This window comes from Pleurotus ostreatus (genome assembly GCF_014466165.1).
Source record: "Pleurotus ostreatus strain PC9 chromosome Unknown scaffold_7, whole genome shotgun sequence".
Classification (NCBI taxonomy): domain Eukaryota; kingdom Fungi; phylum Basidiomycota; class Agaricomycetes; order Agaricales; family Pleurotaceae; genus Pleurotus; species Pleurotus ostreatus.
In genome coordinates this window covers 1,581,266-1,599,422 of record NW_023503162.1, presented here as the reverse complement: position 1 = coordinate 1,599,422, position 18,157 = coordinate 1,581,266, and the positions used below count along the sequence as shown (strand labels likewise).

Sequence of the window (18,157 nt, the reverse complement as noted above, 5' to 3'; positions counted from 1 at the left end):
TCAAAAGGATGGAATGTGACATGAGCAAGCGTAGAAAACATCACGGACGTACAGGGAGTCATGCCAGAATGCGACAGCATTAAACCAAATGAAGAGAAAGACATGAAGTGAAGGGTAAGGTGTAGGATGCAGATTGACAGCTAGTGTCGTGAGGGGGAAATGAATGCGATGCAGATATAGGATAAGATATGATGGAAAGCAAGGGTACAGTGCGATGCGATGCGAGAGGATGCGATAGAGATGAGTGAGAAACAAAACGGAGCGTGGTTGGATCACTGGAGTGTGGCGGGAAAGCCACACATAGTCGCGTAGAACTCCTCATTGCGTGGCGTGGTGCGTGAATATGCGGGGGGAGCGTACGACCTAGGCTTGGGGCCGCGGGCATACATGGTGGCAATTTCGACGGGTTCGGAATGCAGAGGTTCGGTAGTAGACGAGATAAAGCCCGGGGAGTCGAAAGGGCAGACAACAACGGAGTACTGCATATGATTATTAATAATGACAGGGAGGAAACGAGTGAATATACTTACGGAAACGCTGAAATGGGCTATCGATGCAGACGGCTTCAAGTCCTTAGCTAGTTGGATCTCTCCTTCTAGGTAACGGATGTAGTCATCGCCTCGACCTCTGACTGACGGCCACCAGACTGCGCGTCCTACGTCCTCGGACAACTCTCTCCACAGTACATCGGATTTGTTGAGAGGTGAAGGTGAGTTGTAGTACCTGACGGCCCGTCGCAAATTGACAACGATGGCCTTGCTGGTAGCGAGCAGATCGAGCGCCTGGACGTCCAAGCTATCCATGGTGAGAGTGCACGGAATGACGCTTCCTCGAGTGTAACAAAGCTACAAGGGAGACGACGGGGTGAGTGAGTGTAAGACTCCACGAGAGGTTCCACATACAGGTTTGGCTATCGCGATGTTGCAACGTGCTTCGAGCTGCCTAGAATTGAAGAGAGTACCTGCGACGGGCACGGTGGGTAGTATGCGCCAGCCTTCTGGGTCGACGTCAGGTCCTGGAATCGTTGGACAGCCCTCCTCGTATGCCAGTTGTCGGAGCATTGATGGGCTTTCTGGTTTGCTATTGGGTACATAGCCGAAAGGTGTTGTCAACCTGAACAATGTCAGTACGTAGGTCTATAGGGCCACAAAGGTGACAGTGAGACATACGTGCTATCAGCTCGCAATTTGCCTCGCGCTATCCTCAGCGTCAGGTCATACTGGATGCTGGCCATCATTCCTCGCTCCATAAAGGTTTCGGGCAGAGGACAAAGCTTGCTACCGCCAGAGCTGGTGGGTATGCTCACGGTTTTGGGAAGAGGAACGCTGAACGGCCACGTCGAACTCCCTTGCAACTTCGCACCTGCAGCGACCTTGGACCAGATGGGTACCGAGGTGTTGAGGAATGTGTAGCTATCGCTTGAACCAGCACCAGTTATGATACGGCCAGTGACCTGAAACCGATTCCGGTTACTGCTTGTTCGTGGGCGTCAGACGTATTGGCACTCACGGTGACATAGATGGCTTGTATCGACTCAAACCTATCAACATCCAGCGACAGCGTCCCAGTGATCGTCTCCTTCTCGTAGAAAGTGGGCAACGACTTGCTCGACTTTGCACTGCTCACAACCTTCCACACAGCCCAAGCTTTACTTCCAGAGACCAACTGATATGTGTGTGCCACGGGCTCTCGACGAGGCATCTGCGAAACAGTATCACGTCGGCGACGGGAATAAGGTGGCAAATCGGCTGGAGATGCTTGCGTCGTCATGGTCGTCGGGGCCTGCCCAAGTCTAACACTCGAAAACCGTCGGTATTGAGGGGGTGCGACGGTGACCTCAGACATTATAAAGGAGAGGCGGGAGGGAGGGGTATATTACAGGGAAATAGGGAAAGAAAATGAAAGATACCTTGAGCCGAGAATTAGACAGAGATATATAGGCGCAGCGTCGCCGCTCATTTCACCAAATTTACAAGGGGAAACCCAATTGTGGGTAGTCCAAGTGGGCATGCGAGCCCCGCAGGTTCGGCCTGTAATTGTCTGGAGCAAAGAGCTCGCCAGAGCCACCAAGCTGCATAATAACAAGGTAATCGATGGAAGTAGAATAACGGCGGAATGCAGGGAAGGCAGAGTGTGCTATATTGGGAACAAATAAGAAGTACACGTGCAGGCGTCTCTGAGACAATAGGGTGAGAGCGAAATCGAGCTCGAACAGAGGTTATTCGGTTTCAGCTAGGAGTTAAAGAGGCTTTGCTGATAGTGGCATCAGTGTATGATAAACAGTGTACACAGGCTGTTAGAACGATCCAAGACTGGCCTCGGTGGGCATCGCTTGATAGAAAGGGTTGACAGGGACAGGAGGCTGATAATTGGGAGGGGAATATATTCGGGGGCGAGGTCCTGGTGCGTATGCCGTCGCTACTTCGACAGGTTGGATGAGAAGAGTATCGGGTCCTGTGGATGTGAACGCTGGCGCATCAAATGAAAAGAGTACCACAGCATACTGCAGTGACGAAGCTCAGCATCCGTTAATATCATTAATGATGGTGGAAAAGAACGGACCTCGATGGAGAAATTAGCTATGGCTGTGGTCGGCTTGAGAATCTTGTTGAGATGGATCTCACCAGCGAGGCACCTCCTAGGAGAGTCCATCGTGGTATCACCCTCCCTCGAGGGCCACCAAACAGCTGACTCGGAATCAGTGACAATGTCCTTTGTATCTATCCCTACTTCGAGTTTGGTTGTCAGGTTGTTGTCACGATATTTCACGCGTCGCCGCAGGCGCAGGACAACAGCGTTGGGCGAAGATAATAACCCTAATGCCTGTCCGTCCGCACTCTGCAAATCTAGGAAGCAGGGTATAGCCGTCCCCCTTGTGTAGCATAGCTACGATTAAAATGGATGGGCGTTAAGTAAATGTTGATAAACTGAATGGTTGTTACTGACGGGTTTGGCAAGTGAAAGCTATTTGAATTCAAGTCAACAATAATACCGCGCCGACGCTGTATCTGACTTACGGTACAGTGGATACTAACTGATCGTTTGCCAAATACGTTTCCCTTTACCCACGTTGATGGGACCGTGTGCCACCCTTCAGGATCAGCTTCAGGACCAAGTATCGGACTGTTCTCCTGATACGCAAGCTGTCGGAGAGGAGATGGTGCCATTGGTCGGATGATTGGCAAATATCCGAATGTTGCGGTGAGTCTGCGGTCATATGAGCAACGATGTCAAGAGCATCATCAAGACTGAGGATACGGACTTGGAATTCACGCGTAATTTCCCCCGCGAGATGCGTACGATGACATCGTATTTGATACCAGCTCTGGTATGTCGTTCTAGAAAAGTCTGGGGGAGGGTATACGTCTGACTTGAGCCATAGCTGCCGATGGGCAGGGTAACTTGCTTTGGAATATCGACGTGGAACGGCCAAGAATATGTCCCAAGTAGCTTTCCGCTGCTCTCCTGTCGTATATCACCGGCGGGATTTGCCTCTCCCAACGCTTTGGACCATAACGTGACGGGTATTTCCAGGAAAGTGAACGACTCGCCTGGATTAGCCCCTGTGATTATTTGTCCAATCACCTATAATATACTAGCGGATTAACGCTTCTGGATTAGCGAGACGTCATAACGGCACTCACGGATATGCTAACAGCTTGAATCGCCTCGCTACTCTCTAGGTTCAAGCTGACTGAGCCAGATAGACCGCTGCCTTCAGCGATAGTTGGGGTATGCTTCGAGAGTAGGGTGTCGCCCTTAAGAGTCAGGGATAACCACGATCTACCCTTCCTATTCTTCGAGTCATACGTGAACTCTTTGAGAATTGGTGTATGACGCGAGGCTACTAGAGATAATGGCCTAGTACTCGTGTACTCTGGGAGTTGCTCAGCTCCTTGGTCAAGGTACCGTGGTGGGGCGTCGGGCGACTGCATCACAGGCATGTGAAAGGCAGTGGAAGTGAGAGGTACGGATTTTAAGCTGTACTCTGGCGATTGGGAGGCCGATGATGACCGAAAGGCGTCAAGGCAAGATAGCGAGGCCTGCAGAGGAACACTGTGACTATAATAGCTGGCCGCCGATGAAGCACATGGATGTCGGATCGGCAACTTCGCCACCTATAGGAGATGGATGATATAAATGAAGGATGGATCCTACCCTCTCAGTCTGGTTAACTAGGTTTCCGCAGTTGCACAGCCCACGATGGAAGATATATGTCCCCGTAGACGATCCGAGCACTATGGCCCTGGTGAGCGGCAAGTGATGAGAACACGGCGTACTCACATCGCACATGGTTGTACAGCATGGCAGCCATGATCTTTTCCACACAATCCATACGTCAACTAATGGCGTCAAACAAATCATCAAGAGGCACTTAAATGGAGGTATACCAATATGATGTCTTGCAGGAACCAGAAAGCCGAGGCACATTGCTTAAGGACCCATAAGGACGACTGTGCCAAGGGCGGTAGACATGTCATGAAGAAGGTTGGACCACATGTGTGCACGCTATATCCGGAGAGTTAGGAGCATCAGTATTTGTATTTACATCGTGATAGCTCCAGCTCTAGCGAGGAAGGTGGTTGAAGACAGTACTGAGAGAATAATCAAGGTGCCCGTTTACACTCACAGATGTTTTCCCTCGCATTCATACGTCCTCCACCGTCTTCGAACAGAATGGTAGCCACCGATTCTGATTTTGGCGTATGGTCCTCGTGTACCACTCTCACGAGGGTGGGTTTTTGCCGACGGAAGCAACCAAGTAGCTTGAGCTTGATACCCCAGAGCACGGCTCTTTTCTCGTCCAAAGTGGCACGTTCGCGAGGGAGTACCCCGAAGGTTGGCTAGAAACCAGGCCTATGAGAGTTGATGGTTCTTAGAATAGACGCTGAAAGTGGATTCTGATGTCAAATGTAGATTTGTAGTTTGGTATTGACAACGTGGCGCAAGATAGCTCAGAGTAAGGACGTGTCTCAATAATGCTTGATGGCCGCCTAGAGGATGAGAGCGAAACAACGAGGGCTGGAGGTTCGCCAGTCGGCGGTGACTCTTTCGTCGTGACTCTGGAGCACCTTGCGAAGAGGGATCGTCAATGAAAATGACTCGTGAACGATATCCCATGGTCATTGCTCCAGCGATTCAAGCTTTGGCAGCGAACCCGACGAACATTTACTGCGCAAGTAATCTCGAAGCGCTTTAGGTCGGGTAAGATAATAGTTGCCTTGTCCGCGCCTGTTTTCGTGCGTCAGTGGCCGTGGTCAGCTTGGGTTGCCTTGGTTTTGTCAGTCTTTACCATGGCTCATGCTTGCAGCCAACTGACCCAGTCTATAGTGATGGAAGGTCAGCTGGTCGAAAGCATAAAAGGCGCACATCACTTTCCAAGTCCATATCATCTCGGTCCCTCTCTGTGTTCTTTGATGATCTCACATTTGCCCTCATTCCCCATTTTCCTCAGCCTTCCATCCCAATCGAGGCGTCTCCACCAGGGGGATCGCTCACACAGTGAGGCCCCGCGCGTCCGGAAAACTCCTAGTTTGAATATGCATTCTCGCGTAGAAGAAGCATGCATGGATCTCTGGGTAGTGATTCACGCGACGAATACAACACGTCGACGCATATATGGATATATCACACAACAAGTGCAACTCACTTGAACTCTTGGTAGCCTGGCAAATGCTCATCATTTCAACTGCTTCCATCTTGACGAATCGAGCGCGACTGGCACGGCGACTGACAGAACTCTGTTTCTCAATAACACGATTCCTCGGTACCTACTTGAGTCCGTCCCATATTTCCACCTGTTCGCGTAAGTCGATCCTATTCAAGAACCATCAGCTGTCGGAAAAATCCTAGGCGCCTTTTAAGGGGCGTCCATTTTAAGTAGCTTGTAAGGGTCCTTGCAATGTCCTTACAATGCGAACCAATAAGAATGAATCAATCGTGAGATGATCATACCCGATCCGAGGCCCTTGTGATCGTGCCTCAACCCTTGTGATGCCTCGAGAGTCCACTTCTTTCCCCACGTCCAAGTTCAAGTTCGAGTTCGAGTTTGAGTTTGCGCCCCGCGCCCTTGCTGCAACGCTTGAGCACAACTAGGTATGTCGTCACATTCTGTGGTATAATGTACACGAGCCTGACCCTCTTCTAGACCCCCCTCCCGCCTTTGTACACACCTCAACACCAACCAACGCAGCGGCCTCGTCCTCGGAAATCCCAACGCAGCGGCTTCGCCCTGGGAAATCCCAACTCGCTATTGCACACGGTACATCGTAGTGGCGGAGACGAAAGAAAGAGAAAGCCCCACGTACTTATGAGTCCTCAATCCTTGATTTACATGTTAACACTAATAAATTGTGCACATTATCTAGCTCTCCCCACCACACGCGTGCCGCTTTACTGTGGTCGCCTATCTCCAGCGATTCGACACCTTCCCTTCAGTGGCAATTTACTGCTCCATCCCCTCATCCCCCCGAGCACAAGCACAGATTCCTTCGATCATAAATCACCATTCAGAGTGCTCAACTTCACATCGCCTTCGTCTCGACTTCACATCGCCTTCGCATCATTTCGTCCCACGCACGTAGTCCCCCCCGCGCAAAATAGGACCAGAACGGCCCTTGGGTGGTCCACCCGTGATCTATTGCCATCTTCGTCGATTGGTTGGCTATCGAGGTCCCTCCCCGCTACTTCACATCGCCTTTGTCTCGCCTTTGTTTCGACTTCGCATCGACTTCGCATCAACTTTGCATCAATTCGTCCCTCACACGTAGTCCCCCCTGCGCAGATTAGGACCAGAACGACCCTTGGCCGCGATCTATACCCATCTTCGTTGATTGGTTGGCTATCGAGGTCCCTCCCCGCTTGATTCAGATCATACACCCCCCCATCGTTATCAACACACATGCCGCCAAAGCGCAAGCGCACCGGTACATCGTCCGAGTTGCGAACATGTGCAATCTGCGGCCAGGACATTCATGCGCGAGGAATGGCGGCCCATCGCAAGAAATGCGAGAAGGATCGCGCAAACGCGCTGCATGACATGGCTGAAAAGCAATTACAAAGAGCTGCTCAAGTTGAGCTGGAGGTAGCTATTGCAGGATTATCAGCAGGTAAATTCGCATTTATATCCTATGAATGTCGTAGGAATTCCGGCTGATACAAGCAATAGGCCCCGCTGGTCCAGCCGACACGCCCGACCACAATGCACCGGCACAATTCATGGACGAACATGAAGGCTACCGTGGATTCAGCCCAATCATGCTTGGACATGGCGACCGTGATGGTGTTCAGATCAACGGTATGTCAAAACAAGTATTTGACACGGAAGAAAACTAATAACCCAATCTCTACTTTAGATGACCCTTCTGTACCATTTGCGAAGGATGATATCAAGACGGAATATCATCCTCATAGCAGAAAGGTTCCCACTGTCCAATCATTCAATACCTACCAGCGCCGTCCTACCTCCCCTCCGGTTGAAGCATCAGCACATAATAATTCCCTACCGCCATGGAGCCCCTTTCGCAGCCGCTTGGATTTTGAGGTAGCATCACTGGCTCTTGACGCTGCATTGAAGAAGGAGCACGTTGAGGCCCTTATCTCACTTCTCAAACGTTGTGGTCGTGATCCTCAGCAGTTCACCATTCAAAATGCAGCAGACATAGATGACACATGGACATTGGCTACTCACAAGGCACCTGAGGTGGGTATATGTGTCCCACAATATCTCTATATGTACAAAAATTGTTAATAAAACTCTAGTTCATTCGGGATGACATTGAAGTCGAGTACGATGGAGAAATGATGACATTCGAAATGTGGTACCGACCCCTCTGGGACTGGGCATTGAGCCTGGTTCAGGATTCTTCGCTCGTTCCATACTTTGAGTGGAATAGCCAACGGCTGTACAAATTCAATGGAACTAACTTTGTACGCTTTGTTGATGAACCACTCACTGGAGAACAACTTTGGAACATGGAGGTGAGTAATATAAAGTCTTTACCTTTTGAACTCATTGATGATAAATTTGATAACATCAGTCGGACATTCCAGAAGACGGGACTCCATTTTTCTTTATTTTATATGCCGACAAGTCAAAGCTTTCGAGTTTTGGAACCGCAAAAGCATATCCTGTAATTGCACGGTGCGCTAACTTGTGCACTTCTATCCGGAATGGACGTGGGATTGGTGGTGGAACAGTGGTGGGCTGGCTCCCTGTGGTAAGTGCACTTCATACTGCAGAGATTGATCTCAGACCAACAAGTTGAATTTATCAAACAGATTAAGGAAGACTCGGAGGACTCAGGAAAGCGGAAATTCATTATTCACAAATCTATGGTGTGGCACCAAGGTATTGGAAAGATACTAAAATCTGTTCAAGATGCTTCGTATTATGGATACTGGGTCACTTGTGGGGATTCAGTCAAACGGAGGTTGTTCCCCATTGATGCATTTCATAGTCATGACTATGAAGAAGCGTGAGTTACTTTATCAATTTTATTACTACACTAACAGTCACCTAGATGTATTATGACAGGAACCCGCGGTGTTCGGAGTCTATTTCCCTGCCCTGTGTGCCTCGTTCCTCGAGACATGCAAATGGAACATGGGACGACATATCCTTTACGTACGACAAAGTCAATGAAGGCAGTGTATGACTTGGCAATGGCTCAGTTAACCAAGAAGGATCAGGAGGCAATACTGAAGGAAGTCAGTTTACGGGAGATCGAGGTGCATTTGATAGGTTCATCATTCAATTCATACTAACTTTACTATGGCTAGAATGCTTTTTGGGCAGCCAATCTGTCTGATCCATACAAGGGAGCATCATTTGATCCCCTCCATACTTTCGATAATGGTCTCTTTGAAGATCACTTGTTTGCTCAAGCTATAGAACGCATTCAGGCACTTGGTACTCAAGCAGTGGGCAAGTTTGATACACAGTTAGAACTTTCATTCTTCCACTTTCTTGTTTCATTTCTAATTATTATGCTATAGATTTGACTTGATCCCACGATGGCGTAATCTCCATCATTTTGAGAGTGTAAGCAATATTGCTTTCAATGATGGTTCCAAAAACCTTGATATTAGCAAAGTATGTTAATATGTTTACATCTGACATTAAACTGATTTGCAACCAGCTCATACTTTTTGCATCCTACAACATTCTCACCAAGAATGTTGATGCAACAGGTTATCTTTTGCTCCGTTGCCTTCGTGCCTATATCAATATGCGCATGTATGCAGGCATGCAAGTGCATACTGACGACACAATCACTGCTGGTAGAGAGGCGGTTGAGGTATTCTCAGTGTTAATAAAGGCAAGTTTTGTGGGTTATTTTTAACATCATATACATATGCTTATAATTATGATAAGGAGTACGCAAACGAGTCAAATAAAGAAGCAGAATTGCCGAAGAACTGGAACTTCCCGAAGAATCACCTCTATGTCCATCTTTTTGATGACATTGTTGCGAAAGGGGTTACCCGGAATTACAACACAAAGCCAAGCGAGCAAATGCACCGTAGCATTCGGAAAACATATTTCACAACAAACTTTAAGGATATTGCACCACAAGTAAGTGTTTCTTTTATCTATGCAATCAAGTATCTAATATGACTTATTGTTTAAGATCCTTGGGAAGATACATTCCATGTTGGTGGCAGAATATATTTGGCAAGACATCGGAAAATATGATGAAGAGCTTGAAGCAGCTACCGCAGATTTGGCAGATGGAAATGCTACTCCTGGAAACAATCAAGAATCAGGAGTTCAGGCAAGCCACCACACTACACATTTATCACTCACTGTGGCACAGCCTCCACTCTCATTCAAGGAGCTTGAAGTAAATCACATCAATGATTCGGGACCCAAATTCTTCCACAATTTCCACATTCGCCTTGCCAATTTTCTTTCCCAAGTGCTTCCTGTTGAACATCTTCCAAATGCCAGATACCTAAGGTTGAGCCCAAATGACAAGGTAAACAACTATATGTTATTCACATGAAATGACTAAAGCATTTATAGATTGTGGAGTTCCGCTATGTCAAAGTCAACTACGAATCATGTGTCACCTGGACAATGGTCACTGATCACTTGTGGTGCAATCCAAATTTCCATGGCCACCCTCGATATGACCATGTCATTGTCAAAACAGAAGAGCCACTTGGCGTTTTCACACCATTCCTCATCGGCAAACTCCTTTTTATGTTTCATTGCTCCATTCAAGATAAGGTCTACTACCTTGCCCTTATCGATCCACTTGATGCCCTTATTGGGCCACGCCGTATCACCGACATCGAGCTTGGTCTTATTCGACTTCGCACCAAACCACACCGAACCGGTGAATTTATATTTGTGGACTCAATTATACGTGGAGCTTTGGTTGTTGAGGCATTTGATACTCCTGGGGACTACTTGCTGGTTGACACATTAGATGATGATATGTTCCTCCGGTACAAACAAGCAGGGCTTTGATATACTTGACTAATAGATATCTGTTACACTCATACATATTTGTACCGTTGATATCTATAAGCTTGAATCTAAATCCATGGTTTAGGTCACCCAATAGTTACGTTCAAGGCTACCTTATGTTGGATTTGGGGCTAGCAGCGAGCTACTGCGAGCCCAGCGCTATCACAGACAGGCATCTTGCATGGAACTTAGTAGGTAAATTAGGTATTTGAGTACTGTATTTACATCTGGATCCTCCTGGATTGCAATGAGCACCCACTGTATTGCTTCGTCATGATGTCCCTGTGGGCTGACTTCAACATCTTATTATATCAAGCCCTAGCACCTTGTAATATACTAAGTGGTGAGCGATGAATGATGAATAGGGACCCCTGAATCATGTGCTGCCAACTGACAACCAAGTCAGTGGACATGCTGCATCAACGCTGCCGCAACGAATCGGTGGGAGATCAAGCCTCTTATCCACCTCCCTCATCACCACTCTCGACAGACCATCAACAATGACCTCGCAATTCTCAGCATCAACCCCTACCATCTCTTCGGGCACCATCGCACAGATGGGGGGACTTGTGAAGGTCAGTTGCACATCGTGTCTACCTCTAACTATTGGATGATTCACACAGTAATTCTTAGGCATTGCAAGATGCGCAACTCGAGAACGGCGAGCTTAAGCAGCAAATAGCAGCACTTCAAGACAAGATCGCAGCATTAGAAGCTTCAAGGCCTCGGCGGGGGAAAAAATCCAATACTACGAGTCAAGAAGGCGAAGCTGATGACAATCGAGTGAGCCGAATTGCGAAACAATTCACGATCATGCATCATCTCTGGGTGCCGGATGAGATATTCCCAGTCTTGCGGCCCCCAAAGCCCTCCACTGATCCTAGCTACTTCGGCGCGAGGGAGAAGTGGACATTGGCAATAGCTGCGGAGCTCTATGAGGTCTTCCCTGAGGATATGCATGGTACCCTCAGGCTAGCGAGTACGGGCAGTGAGGTAAATAATATTGACAATTTCAATACAATCATTGTTCTTATCTAATATCTAATGTAGTTTCGGCTCGCGATGGGTGCACAGCGACAAGCAATGGCCCACACTCTCAGAAACTGTGCCGCGAACATCTTCGCTTCTATTGGTGTACCTAGTCAAGTGTTCGAGAGCAAGGAGTCCCGGCGCACATCTCCTGAGCTCAAGGCACTTTTGAAGCCCAGCAAGAACGGCCTTTATCCGTCCCTCCCTCCCTTGCTCTATCCACCCGGAAACTCCACCGACATATTCCAGAACCCCATCCTCCCACTTGTAAGCACCCTCCAATTTCTTTTAAATAGGTACGCTACTTACTTGAGAACAACCTAAGATCTTGCGCGTCGCATTATTTGGCAAGACGTCACTTTCTTCGACACCAGCCGCAAACTCATCGGGCCGCAAATGGGCTGTCACCGAAGTTACGACAGGCAGCATCTGCCTGTCAGCCACCATCGTAAGTAAATTGAATTACTCTCATTCCATGCTACGTCCAGACTTACTAGATTAACCGATAGGCACGGTTCCTAGCATCCCCCGACTCAGAGCTATCACCGATTGGAGCTCAAACAAAGATAAACTACGAACAAGATTTTCACGACTACTACGGACTGATCGAGTCGACAAAGAACTCTCGCAAAGGGCGGCAGCTGCGTGCCTTTTTCCAGCAAATCGTCTTCAAAGAAGTGCCCAGGGCAAAGCAGAATTCGGGCGATGGCGATGAAGATTCAGATCAGGACGACGCATCGGAATTTGCTCGCATCAAAGCGGCAATGCTTGAAACTTCGGACAATGAAGACGTCGACAACGATAACGAAGACGAAGACGAAGACGACGATTCTGGTGCCCAGCACCGCATCGGCACTGCCCACTCTCACAGGCATATTCCTTCGTTTGAGCCGCCATCCAGTCCCAGTCCCACACCATCTCCCCCCCTCTCATATATCACAGCTATCTCGCCGTTTCCTCAATCTGCTCACACAAGTAATTACGACGCTATCGGCCAGGCTGCCCACCAAGATGACATGGGACATCCCTCAAAGCAAGGCCAACGCCTCGCGTTCGAGCAAGACACCCCTCAAACCACCTATTCAGCCTCACGAAACGAACCAATGATGGTCGAAGTTGCAACGTTGAAGGGGAAAGGGAGAGGTCGTGGAGGGAATAAGCCTCGCGGAAAGGCTGCAGTTGCTGCGAGCGTTCGAGACGAACAGCCTCGTCGCACTAGCCAACGTAACGCGGGCACAGTGCGCACATAGGATCGTAAGCGTTGTATATAGTCTACTCAATTGATTGACCATTTTTTAAGGAGTCTTCACTGACAACATAAGCTACATATCAAATTCCTTACTGACACTAGCAAGTTCATTCCCGACAATCACTCGAGCTATTGGTTTGACGAAGCCACTCCCGCACTTGGCCCCGTCGCCAACACTGTCATTACCGAACTCGCCGACAATCGCCCTGAAGGCACTTGAGGAAAGCACACCGAAACACGATGACATAGCTGCTCATAGTGTTAGCCGGTCGCTGACGCAGCACGACAGTTTCTTTGGCGTGTTGACAACATTGTCATCGTCGATGCGCTCGACTTTGACCGTGTCGATGTCTGCCGTGAACTCGATGTCAACGGCTACCCTCGGCACGCCCATGCTGTCGTCTTCGAGCGTCAACCCAAATCTTCCCTCGTCTGTTCCAACTCCAACCCCCGCTCCGCCTCCCGATTCGCAGATGCCCTCAGGCTTGGCTCTTGCTTTAGCACAAAGCGACGGTTAGTCTCTTTCTCTATGGAATAACTATGCGTTACTGACTGGTTGTGATTGCGGTCTAGATCTTTGACGCCGACTCTTCACGAAGCTGAATGGGTGGCTCCTTCGTCGCCTTACAGTAGTGCAAGAGGGTCTGTCGGGACCTCCGGGCAACAGCTTACACCTCCGCTGTCCGAACCTGGCTCGCCGAGGGTTAGGAAATGCAGCACGCCCATGATCGTGGGTGGTTGGGAGCTAGTGCGGTGCTTGAGGGACCAGTTGAGACTTTCCGACACAGTGTTGCGCGCAGCGTTTTACTATCCCTGTCCTTAGCATAGTGACATTGAGTGCAATGAATGTATCACTATTGTTACTGGACCGTTGGGCTGCGGATGGCTCTATAAGTTCGTGCAATTGCGAACTCGGAATGGGTTAAAAGTCGGAACTATGGTATCTTAATGAAGGTAACATAAGTATTTTCAGATGGGATTTTGGTGTAGTGGCAATTCTCGTCAGTAATTATAGGAAGGTTTTTATATCACAAGGTCGTGAGTTCGATTCCCAATGTTGCAATGCCATTTAATTTCAGTCTGATTATCATGATGTTGAAGATAAGATTAAGATAAGATACTCTCCAAATAAGATAATATAAGATACAAGATATAAGATGTAATATATAAGATAGGTCTTCAAATCAATTACACAATGAAGTAAGATACGATAACGATAAGATAATGTGAGTTCGTTATGTTAGCCTGAAGTTGAAAGCCCGCAATAGTCTCAAGAGATTAGATTAGGATAATTTGGGAGAGCGCCACCTTTTTAGGGCCCGCCAGCCCATCAAATGGTGTGTGGACATTTTAAGCGGATTTTTCCTTTAAAGGCCCGCTTTCCCTTGTAATATTGGTCGTCTGATTGTGAGAATTCCAGCCCCACAAAATCCTACGCCTTCCTTATAAGCCATTATTATGTTTGGTCTAAATTAGGGCCTCAAAGCGCCTTTCAAGCGCTTAAATGTCAGCTAGCATTTTTCCGACAGCAAGTAAGATATGCTTCATCCATACTCATCAAACCTCGCTTGATGTGACATCGCGTTACTCCACGCCATTTTGGTGCCCTGCTTTGTTATCATAATCTCTCAATGGCTACAAAACAATTAGATAACAATGTGTACCCGCAATTCCTTAGAAATTCAGAACTATGAGAAATTCCAAAACACTATTCAATAATTTATCATAGTTCTGGATTTTTGATTTGAACAGTACCAGGATTGTTATGTGAAATTCTTTGAAAACATCACGCTTTGTCACAAAGGTTTGATGAGTATGGACGAAGCAAACCTTAGTCCACTATGAATAACCGAAGATCAATCACACATGTCAACATCGCAGTCAAAGAAGTCAATTCAATGAGACTTAGGCATCGGTACTCGCTATAATCCGGGAGCGAGAAATGAAAGAAACAGACATAGGTGAATGCGGAGTAAACGGTAATTCTCCCACGGTCAGAAACGTTCCACAAGCGCCCATAGTAGTTCAGTGGCCTTGTCCTTACTACAGTATGTCGTTCGCAACAAAGTGAGTCGTTTCACGCGACGAACACGGTGTCCACTGAAAATTGTCAGTTCTTCTGCCTTTGGCATCAAGCCCACTGTACCGGCGGCAGGCTCATCGCTCTTCGGGGCACCCAAACCGCAAGGATCAAATCTATTTGGGCAGCCTCAGCAACAAGGACAACCCACCCAACCTTCTCTTTTCGGTGGTTTTGGTCAACAGCAGCAGCAAAATCAGCAGAACTCCCAGCCCGCTGCTACTGGAAGTCTTTTTGGCCAACCTCAGCAACAACCAGCGGCTGCGGGTAGTTTGTTCGGTCAGCCTGCTCAGCAGCAGGCACCAACAGGAGGCTTGTTTGGACAACCTCAGCAACAGCAGCAACAGCAGCAGTCGGGGACTACTGGGGGACTCTTTGGACAGCCCGCCCAACAGCAGCAGCCTTCTGGTGGGCTATTTGGACAACCCGCTCAGCAGCAGCAGCAGCAGCCGACATCCAATCTGTTCGGTCAGCCAGCACAGCAGCAACCGAATGCATTTGGATCTTCTCTATTTGGCGCCAATAATCAGACTAGTACTCAGCAATCAAATACTTTTGGTGGATTTGGTTCATTTGGTCAAAATAGCCAACAGCAACAGGGACAGCAGGGACAGCAGCAACAGCAGGGAGGATTTGGTGCGAGTACTCTACAAGCCCAGCCTACAATAACGGCGGGGGGCTTTGGGAACACCTCAACTCTATTTGGGCAGAAGCCACAACAGCCACAGTACGTTGACCATTACCATTGAATGGGATTTATATGAACGCATTCATCTAGACTTGGGTAGGTGCTTAGCTTGACTTTTTGACTTATCGAGGGCGTCTTATCAAATCCACCACCAGTGTCCAACAAAACGCAACGCCGTTGTTCACTAAATCTACCAAGTTCAACGACCTCCCTGATGAAATAAAGCGAACGTTAGAAAATATCGAGTGAGCGACCAGTGTGCTGGCACGCTAATGAACCACTCATCTTGCTTAGCTCGCATATCCAAGGTCGTATTCAGATCGGCAAAGAACTACATCGACTCAAGCTTGGTGACGAAGCTGCGAAGGGTCAAGAACTCATCCGTTCTGTGAATAAAGTAATTCCTGCCGCGTGCCTTCCCGTGCATTTCCCTCATCCTGGATAAATCATGCCTAGGAACTGATGAACACATCTTCGATAACGCATTCGGATTTGCTGTATGCTCGAGACATCAAAGCCAAAGCCGACCAAGCTGTGCAGGATACAATAATCGCTACGCGCATCATCGATGGATTCAAAAACCCTCAACAACAAGGAGCCTACCTGAAAAACCACGCAACGTTCCCGCTGGAGTAGGATCTTGGCTTTCGAAGTATGTCCGATGCTGATTGCAATCAGATTCTTCACCCGTATTACAGAACAAACAAGAGAGCGGCTGTTGTGGTACAAGGCGACTATTGAGGTATCTTCCCTTTCTGTTTCCTCAAGTATCGTAATACTAATACCGTCCCTTGCAATATAGCAAATCGAACGTAAACTCTCTTCGTCTTCAAGCCAGGTGCAGCATACACCGCAGGGTGAGTAAACGGCATATTGGCAGCCCTTTCCACGATTCACCTAAACCCTCACAGCCATATCAGCAACATTGCAGGCTCAGCACGCGACTTTCATTGCGCTGGCCAGCAAGACTGCTGCCCTCGATGCCGAGCTGCAGAAGATTAAAACCCTCTATACTCAACTTTGGCGGTCAAAGACGGGGAGCATGAGAGACCCGTTCAACGACCTCGAACGGAGTGGGGGAGACTTGGGATTCAGTTCTCTCAATGTAAAATAGAATAGCCATTGATGTTGCGATTCCATTGCATCAAATCGGAAAGATCGTGTTCCGATGTCCTTGGACATACCCCTGTCTTCTGTGAGTTACCAGCGCCCGCATAAGATGAGCTTCGAACATTTGAGTTTCGGCTGTAGATCCCATCCACCTTCCCTATCATGGCGTACAACCAACAGCAGCCTCAACAATACATGCAGCAGCAACATCAGCAGCAGCCCATGCAGCAAGATCAAGACGTTGTATCAGGAGAACGGTACCGCTACGTCCTAACCAATTTTGTATGTTACCGTCCCTCATAATCAGGTATGCGTATTGATTTCGATATCTTGTAGGGTATTGCGCACGAGAAAGTCGAGCAGCAGAGGCAGCAGTTGGAAGAGCAAGAACGCCAGGTTGCATTGCTTCGGTCACGGATTGCGCTCCTCGAAGGAGGTGCTGGTCTGAAACAAGATAAAAGACAGAACACTATCGACGATTTCTCAATCAAGGTCAGTATTGTCTTCAAGGGGACGTATATCATCTAACAAATTGCGTTCCGGCTTTTATAGAATGCTGCTTCACTGCTGGACAAGCTTATTAACCGATGGGCAGCGGAAGTCATCAAAGCACCGCCTGCACCGCTTGATGTTATTGCACAAGCAATATTCAATGATGTGGCCGGCGCTGAGATCGAAGGGTTCGAAGCAACGCCCATGGTTGTTCAAAGCCTTCTCCGGCACGCGTTATCTGAGACCATATCAGAGGGCATCATCAACTGCCTCATCGTTACCAACTCTGCAGAAGCTAATGTTCAACTAACGAGAATACACGAGCATATATTTGCGCGTGGGTCGACTTCCATTGTTCAGCGGATCATTTCACTGAATCCATTTCCATCATAGGGGACCCGACTGTTGCGTGCGTATGGCGCCGACAGACATTCTCCGCTGCAGTAGAGTCCTGCACACCAGAAATGTCCCGGAATATCCTCACCGAGCAGCTCCCGAACCTAATGGAGATTCTCAAAGGCGAAAACCCCGTCTCGGGCGGGCAATCCATTCTCGACAAGGCATACGACTTTTCTCGCATGCTCCATGGCTCCAGTTCCAGCGCGGGCGGTACATCTGATGCATTCTACCGTGCGTTTGTGCCTGAGTTAGGGAGCACATTGTACCCCAGGCAAATCGAACTTGTGAAACGGTGCGTCAAGAGCGAAAGAGGAGAGCCCGATTTTGTTGGTGCTACCATATTCCCGGGCCTGGTGAAAGTGTCGAGACCCCCGCCAGGACAAGGGGAGAAAGCGACGAACATGCAGACTGTGGTGCGCCGAGCTCAAGTCATATGCCAATGTGCCATAATGGGCGCCCCAGTTCGGCATCCCATGAACGGCGAGTACATGCATCAGGGCATGCACCAAGGGATGCCACCAATGAACGGCATGGGTACCCCTCCTATGTGAAGCATCTCTGTACTGTAACTTAGCTTACCTTTGCCCTTCTATTTTCTTCTGCACTTGCTTGGGCTCGGAATCATGATGTTAT

At 48.4% G+C, this 18,157-nt stretch overlaps 6 protein-coding genes across 6 annotated transcripts; 4 read left to right on the top strand and 2 right to left on the bottom strand.

The window, feature by feature from the left end:
* Nucleotides 1-272: 272 nt before the first annotated feature.
* PC9H_009757 (uncharacterized protein) lies at nt 273-1,845 on the bottom strand (the record flags this gene model as incomplete). The annotated part of the gene is made up of 5 exons (XM_036779255.1): nt 273-479; nt 531-845; nt 903-1,113; nt 1,170-1,453; nt 1,510-1,845. The coding sequence occupies 5 exons, from the start codon at nt 1,843-1,845 to the stop codon at nt 273-275; spliced, it is 1,353 nt and encodes a 450-aa protein (XP_036628644.1).
* Nucleotides 1,846-2,296: 451 nt separating this feature from the next.
* PC9H_009756 (uncharacterized protein) lies at nt 2,297-3,944 on the bottom strand (the record flags this gene model as incomplete). Its single annotated transcript, XM_036779254.1, has 6 exons — nt 2,297-2,503; nt 2,563-2,886; nt 2,947-2,964; nt 3,018-3,207; nt 3,263-3,585; nt 3,645-3,944. The coding sequence occupies 6 exons, from the start codon at nt 3,942-3,944 to the stop codon at nt 2,297-2,299; spliced, it is 1,362 nt and encodes a 453-aa protein (XP_036628643.1).
* A 2,957-nt stretch (nt 3,945-6,901) lies between these two features.
* Nucleotides 6,902-10,477, top strand: PC9H_009755 (uncharacterized protein; the record flags this gene model as incomplete). The annotated part of the gene is made up of 13 exons (XM_036779253.1): nt 6,902-7,084; nt 7,144-7,297; nt 7,356-7,702; nt 7,762-7,980; nt 8,040-8,219; nt 8,281-8,477; nt 8,523-8,730; nt 8,782-8,942; nt 8,998-9,094; nt 9,141-9,329; nt 9,380-9,577; nt 9,633-9,980; nt 10,028-10,477. The coding sequence occupies 13 exons, from the start codon at nt 6,902-6,904 to the stop codon at nt 10,475-10,477; spliced, it is 2,931 nt and encodes a 976-aa protein (XP_036628642.1).
* Nucleotides 10,478-10,977: 500 nt separating this feature from the next.
* On the top strand, nt 10,978-13,336 carry PC9H_009754 (uncharacterized protein; the record flags this gene model as incomplete). Its single annotated transcript, XM_036779252.1, has 7 exons — nt 10,978-11,052; nt 11,111-11,470; nt 11,528-11,773; nt 11,832-11,954; nt 12,016-12,730; nt 12,807-13,268; nt 13,329-13,336. 7 exons carry the CDS (start codon nt 10,978-10,980, stop codon nt 13,334-13,336), a joined length of 1,989 nt encoding a protein of 662 aa, XP_036628641.1.
* Nucleotides 13,337-14,805: 1,469 nt separating this feature from the next.
* Nucleotides 14,806-16,637, top strand: PC9H_009753 (uncharacterized protein; the record flags this gene model as incomplete). The annotated part of the gene is made up of 8 exons (XM_036779251.1): nt 14,806-14,822; nt 14,870-15,562; nt 15,679-15,768; nt 15,818-15,920; nt 15,980-16,155; nt 16,202-16,265; nt 16,326-16,380; nt 16,435-16,637. The coding sequence occupies 8 exons, from the start codon at nt 14,806-14,808 to the stop codon at nt 16,635-16,637; spliced, it is 1,401 nt and encodes a 466-aa protein (XP_036628640.1).
* A 158-nt stretch (nt 16,638-16,795) lies between these two features.
* PC9H_009752 (uncharacterized protein) lies at nt 16,796-18,075 on the top strand (the record flags this gene model as incomplete). The annotated part of the gene is made up of 4 exons (XM_036779250.1): nt 16,796-16,915; nt 16,970-17,125; nt 17,186-17,462; nt 17,519-18,075. 4 exons carry the CDS (start codon nt 16,796-16,798, stop codon nt 18,073-18,075), a joined length of 1,110 nt encoding a protein of 369 aa, XP_036628639.1.
* Between the last annotated feature and the right edge of the window lie 82 nt (nt 18,076-18,157).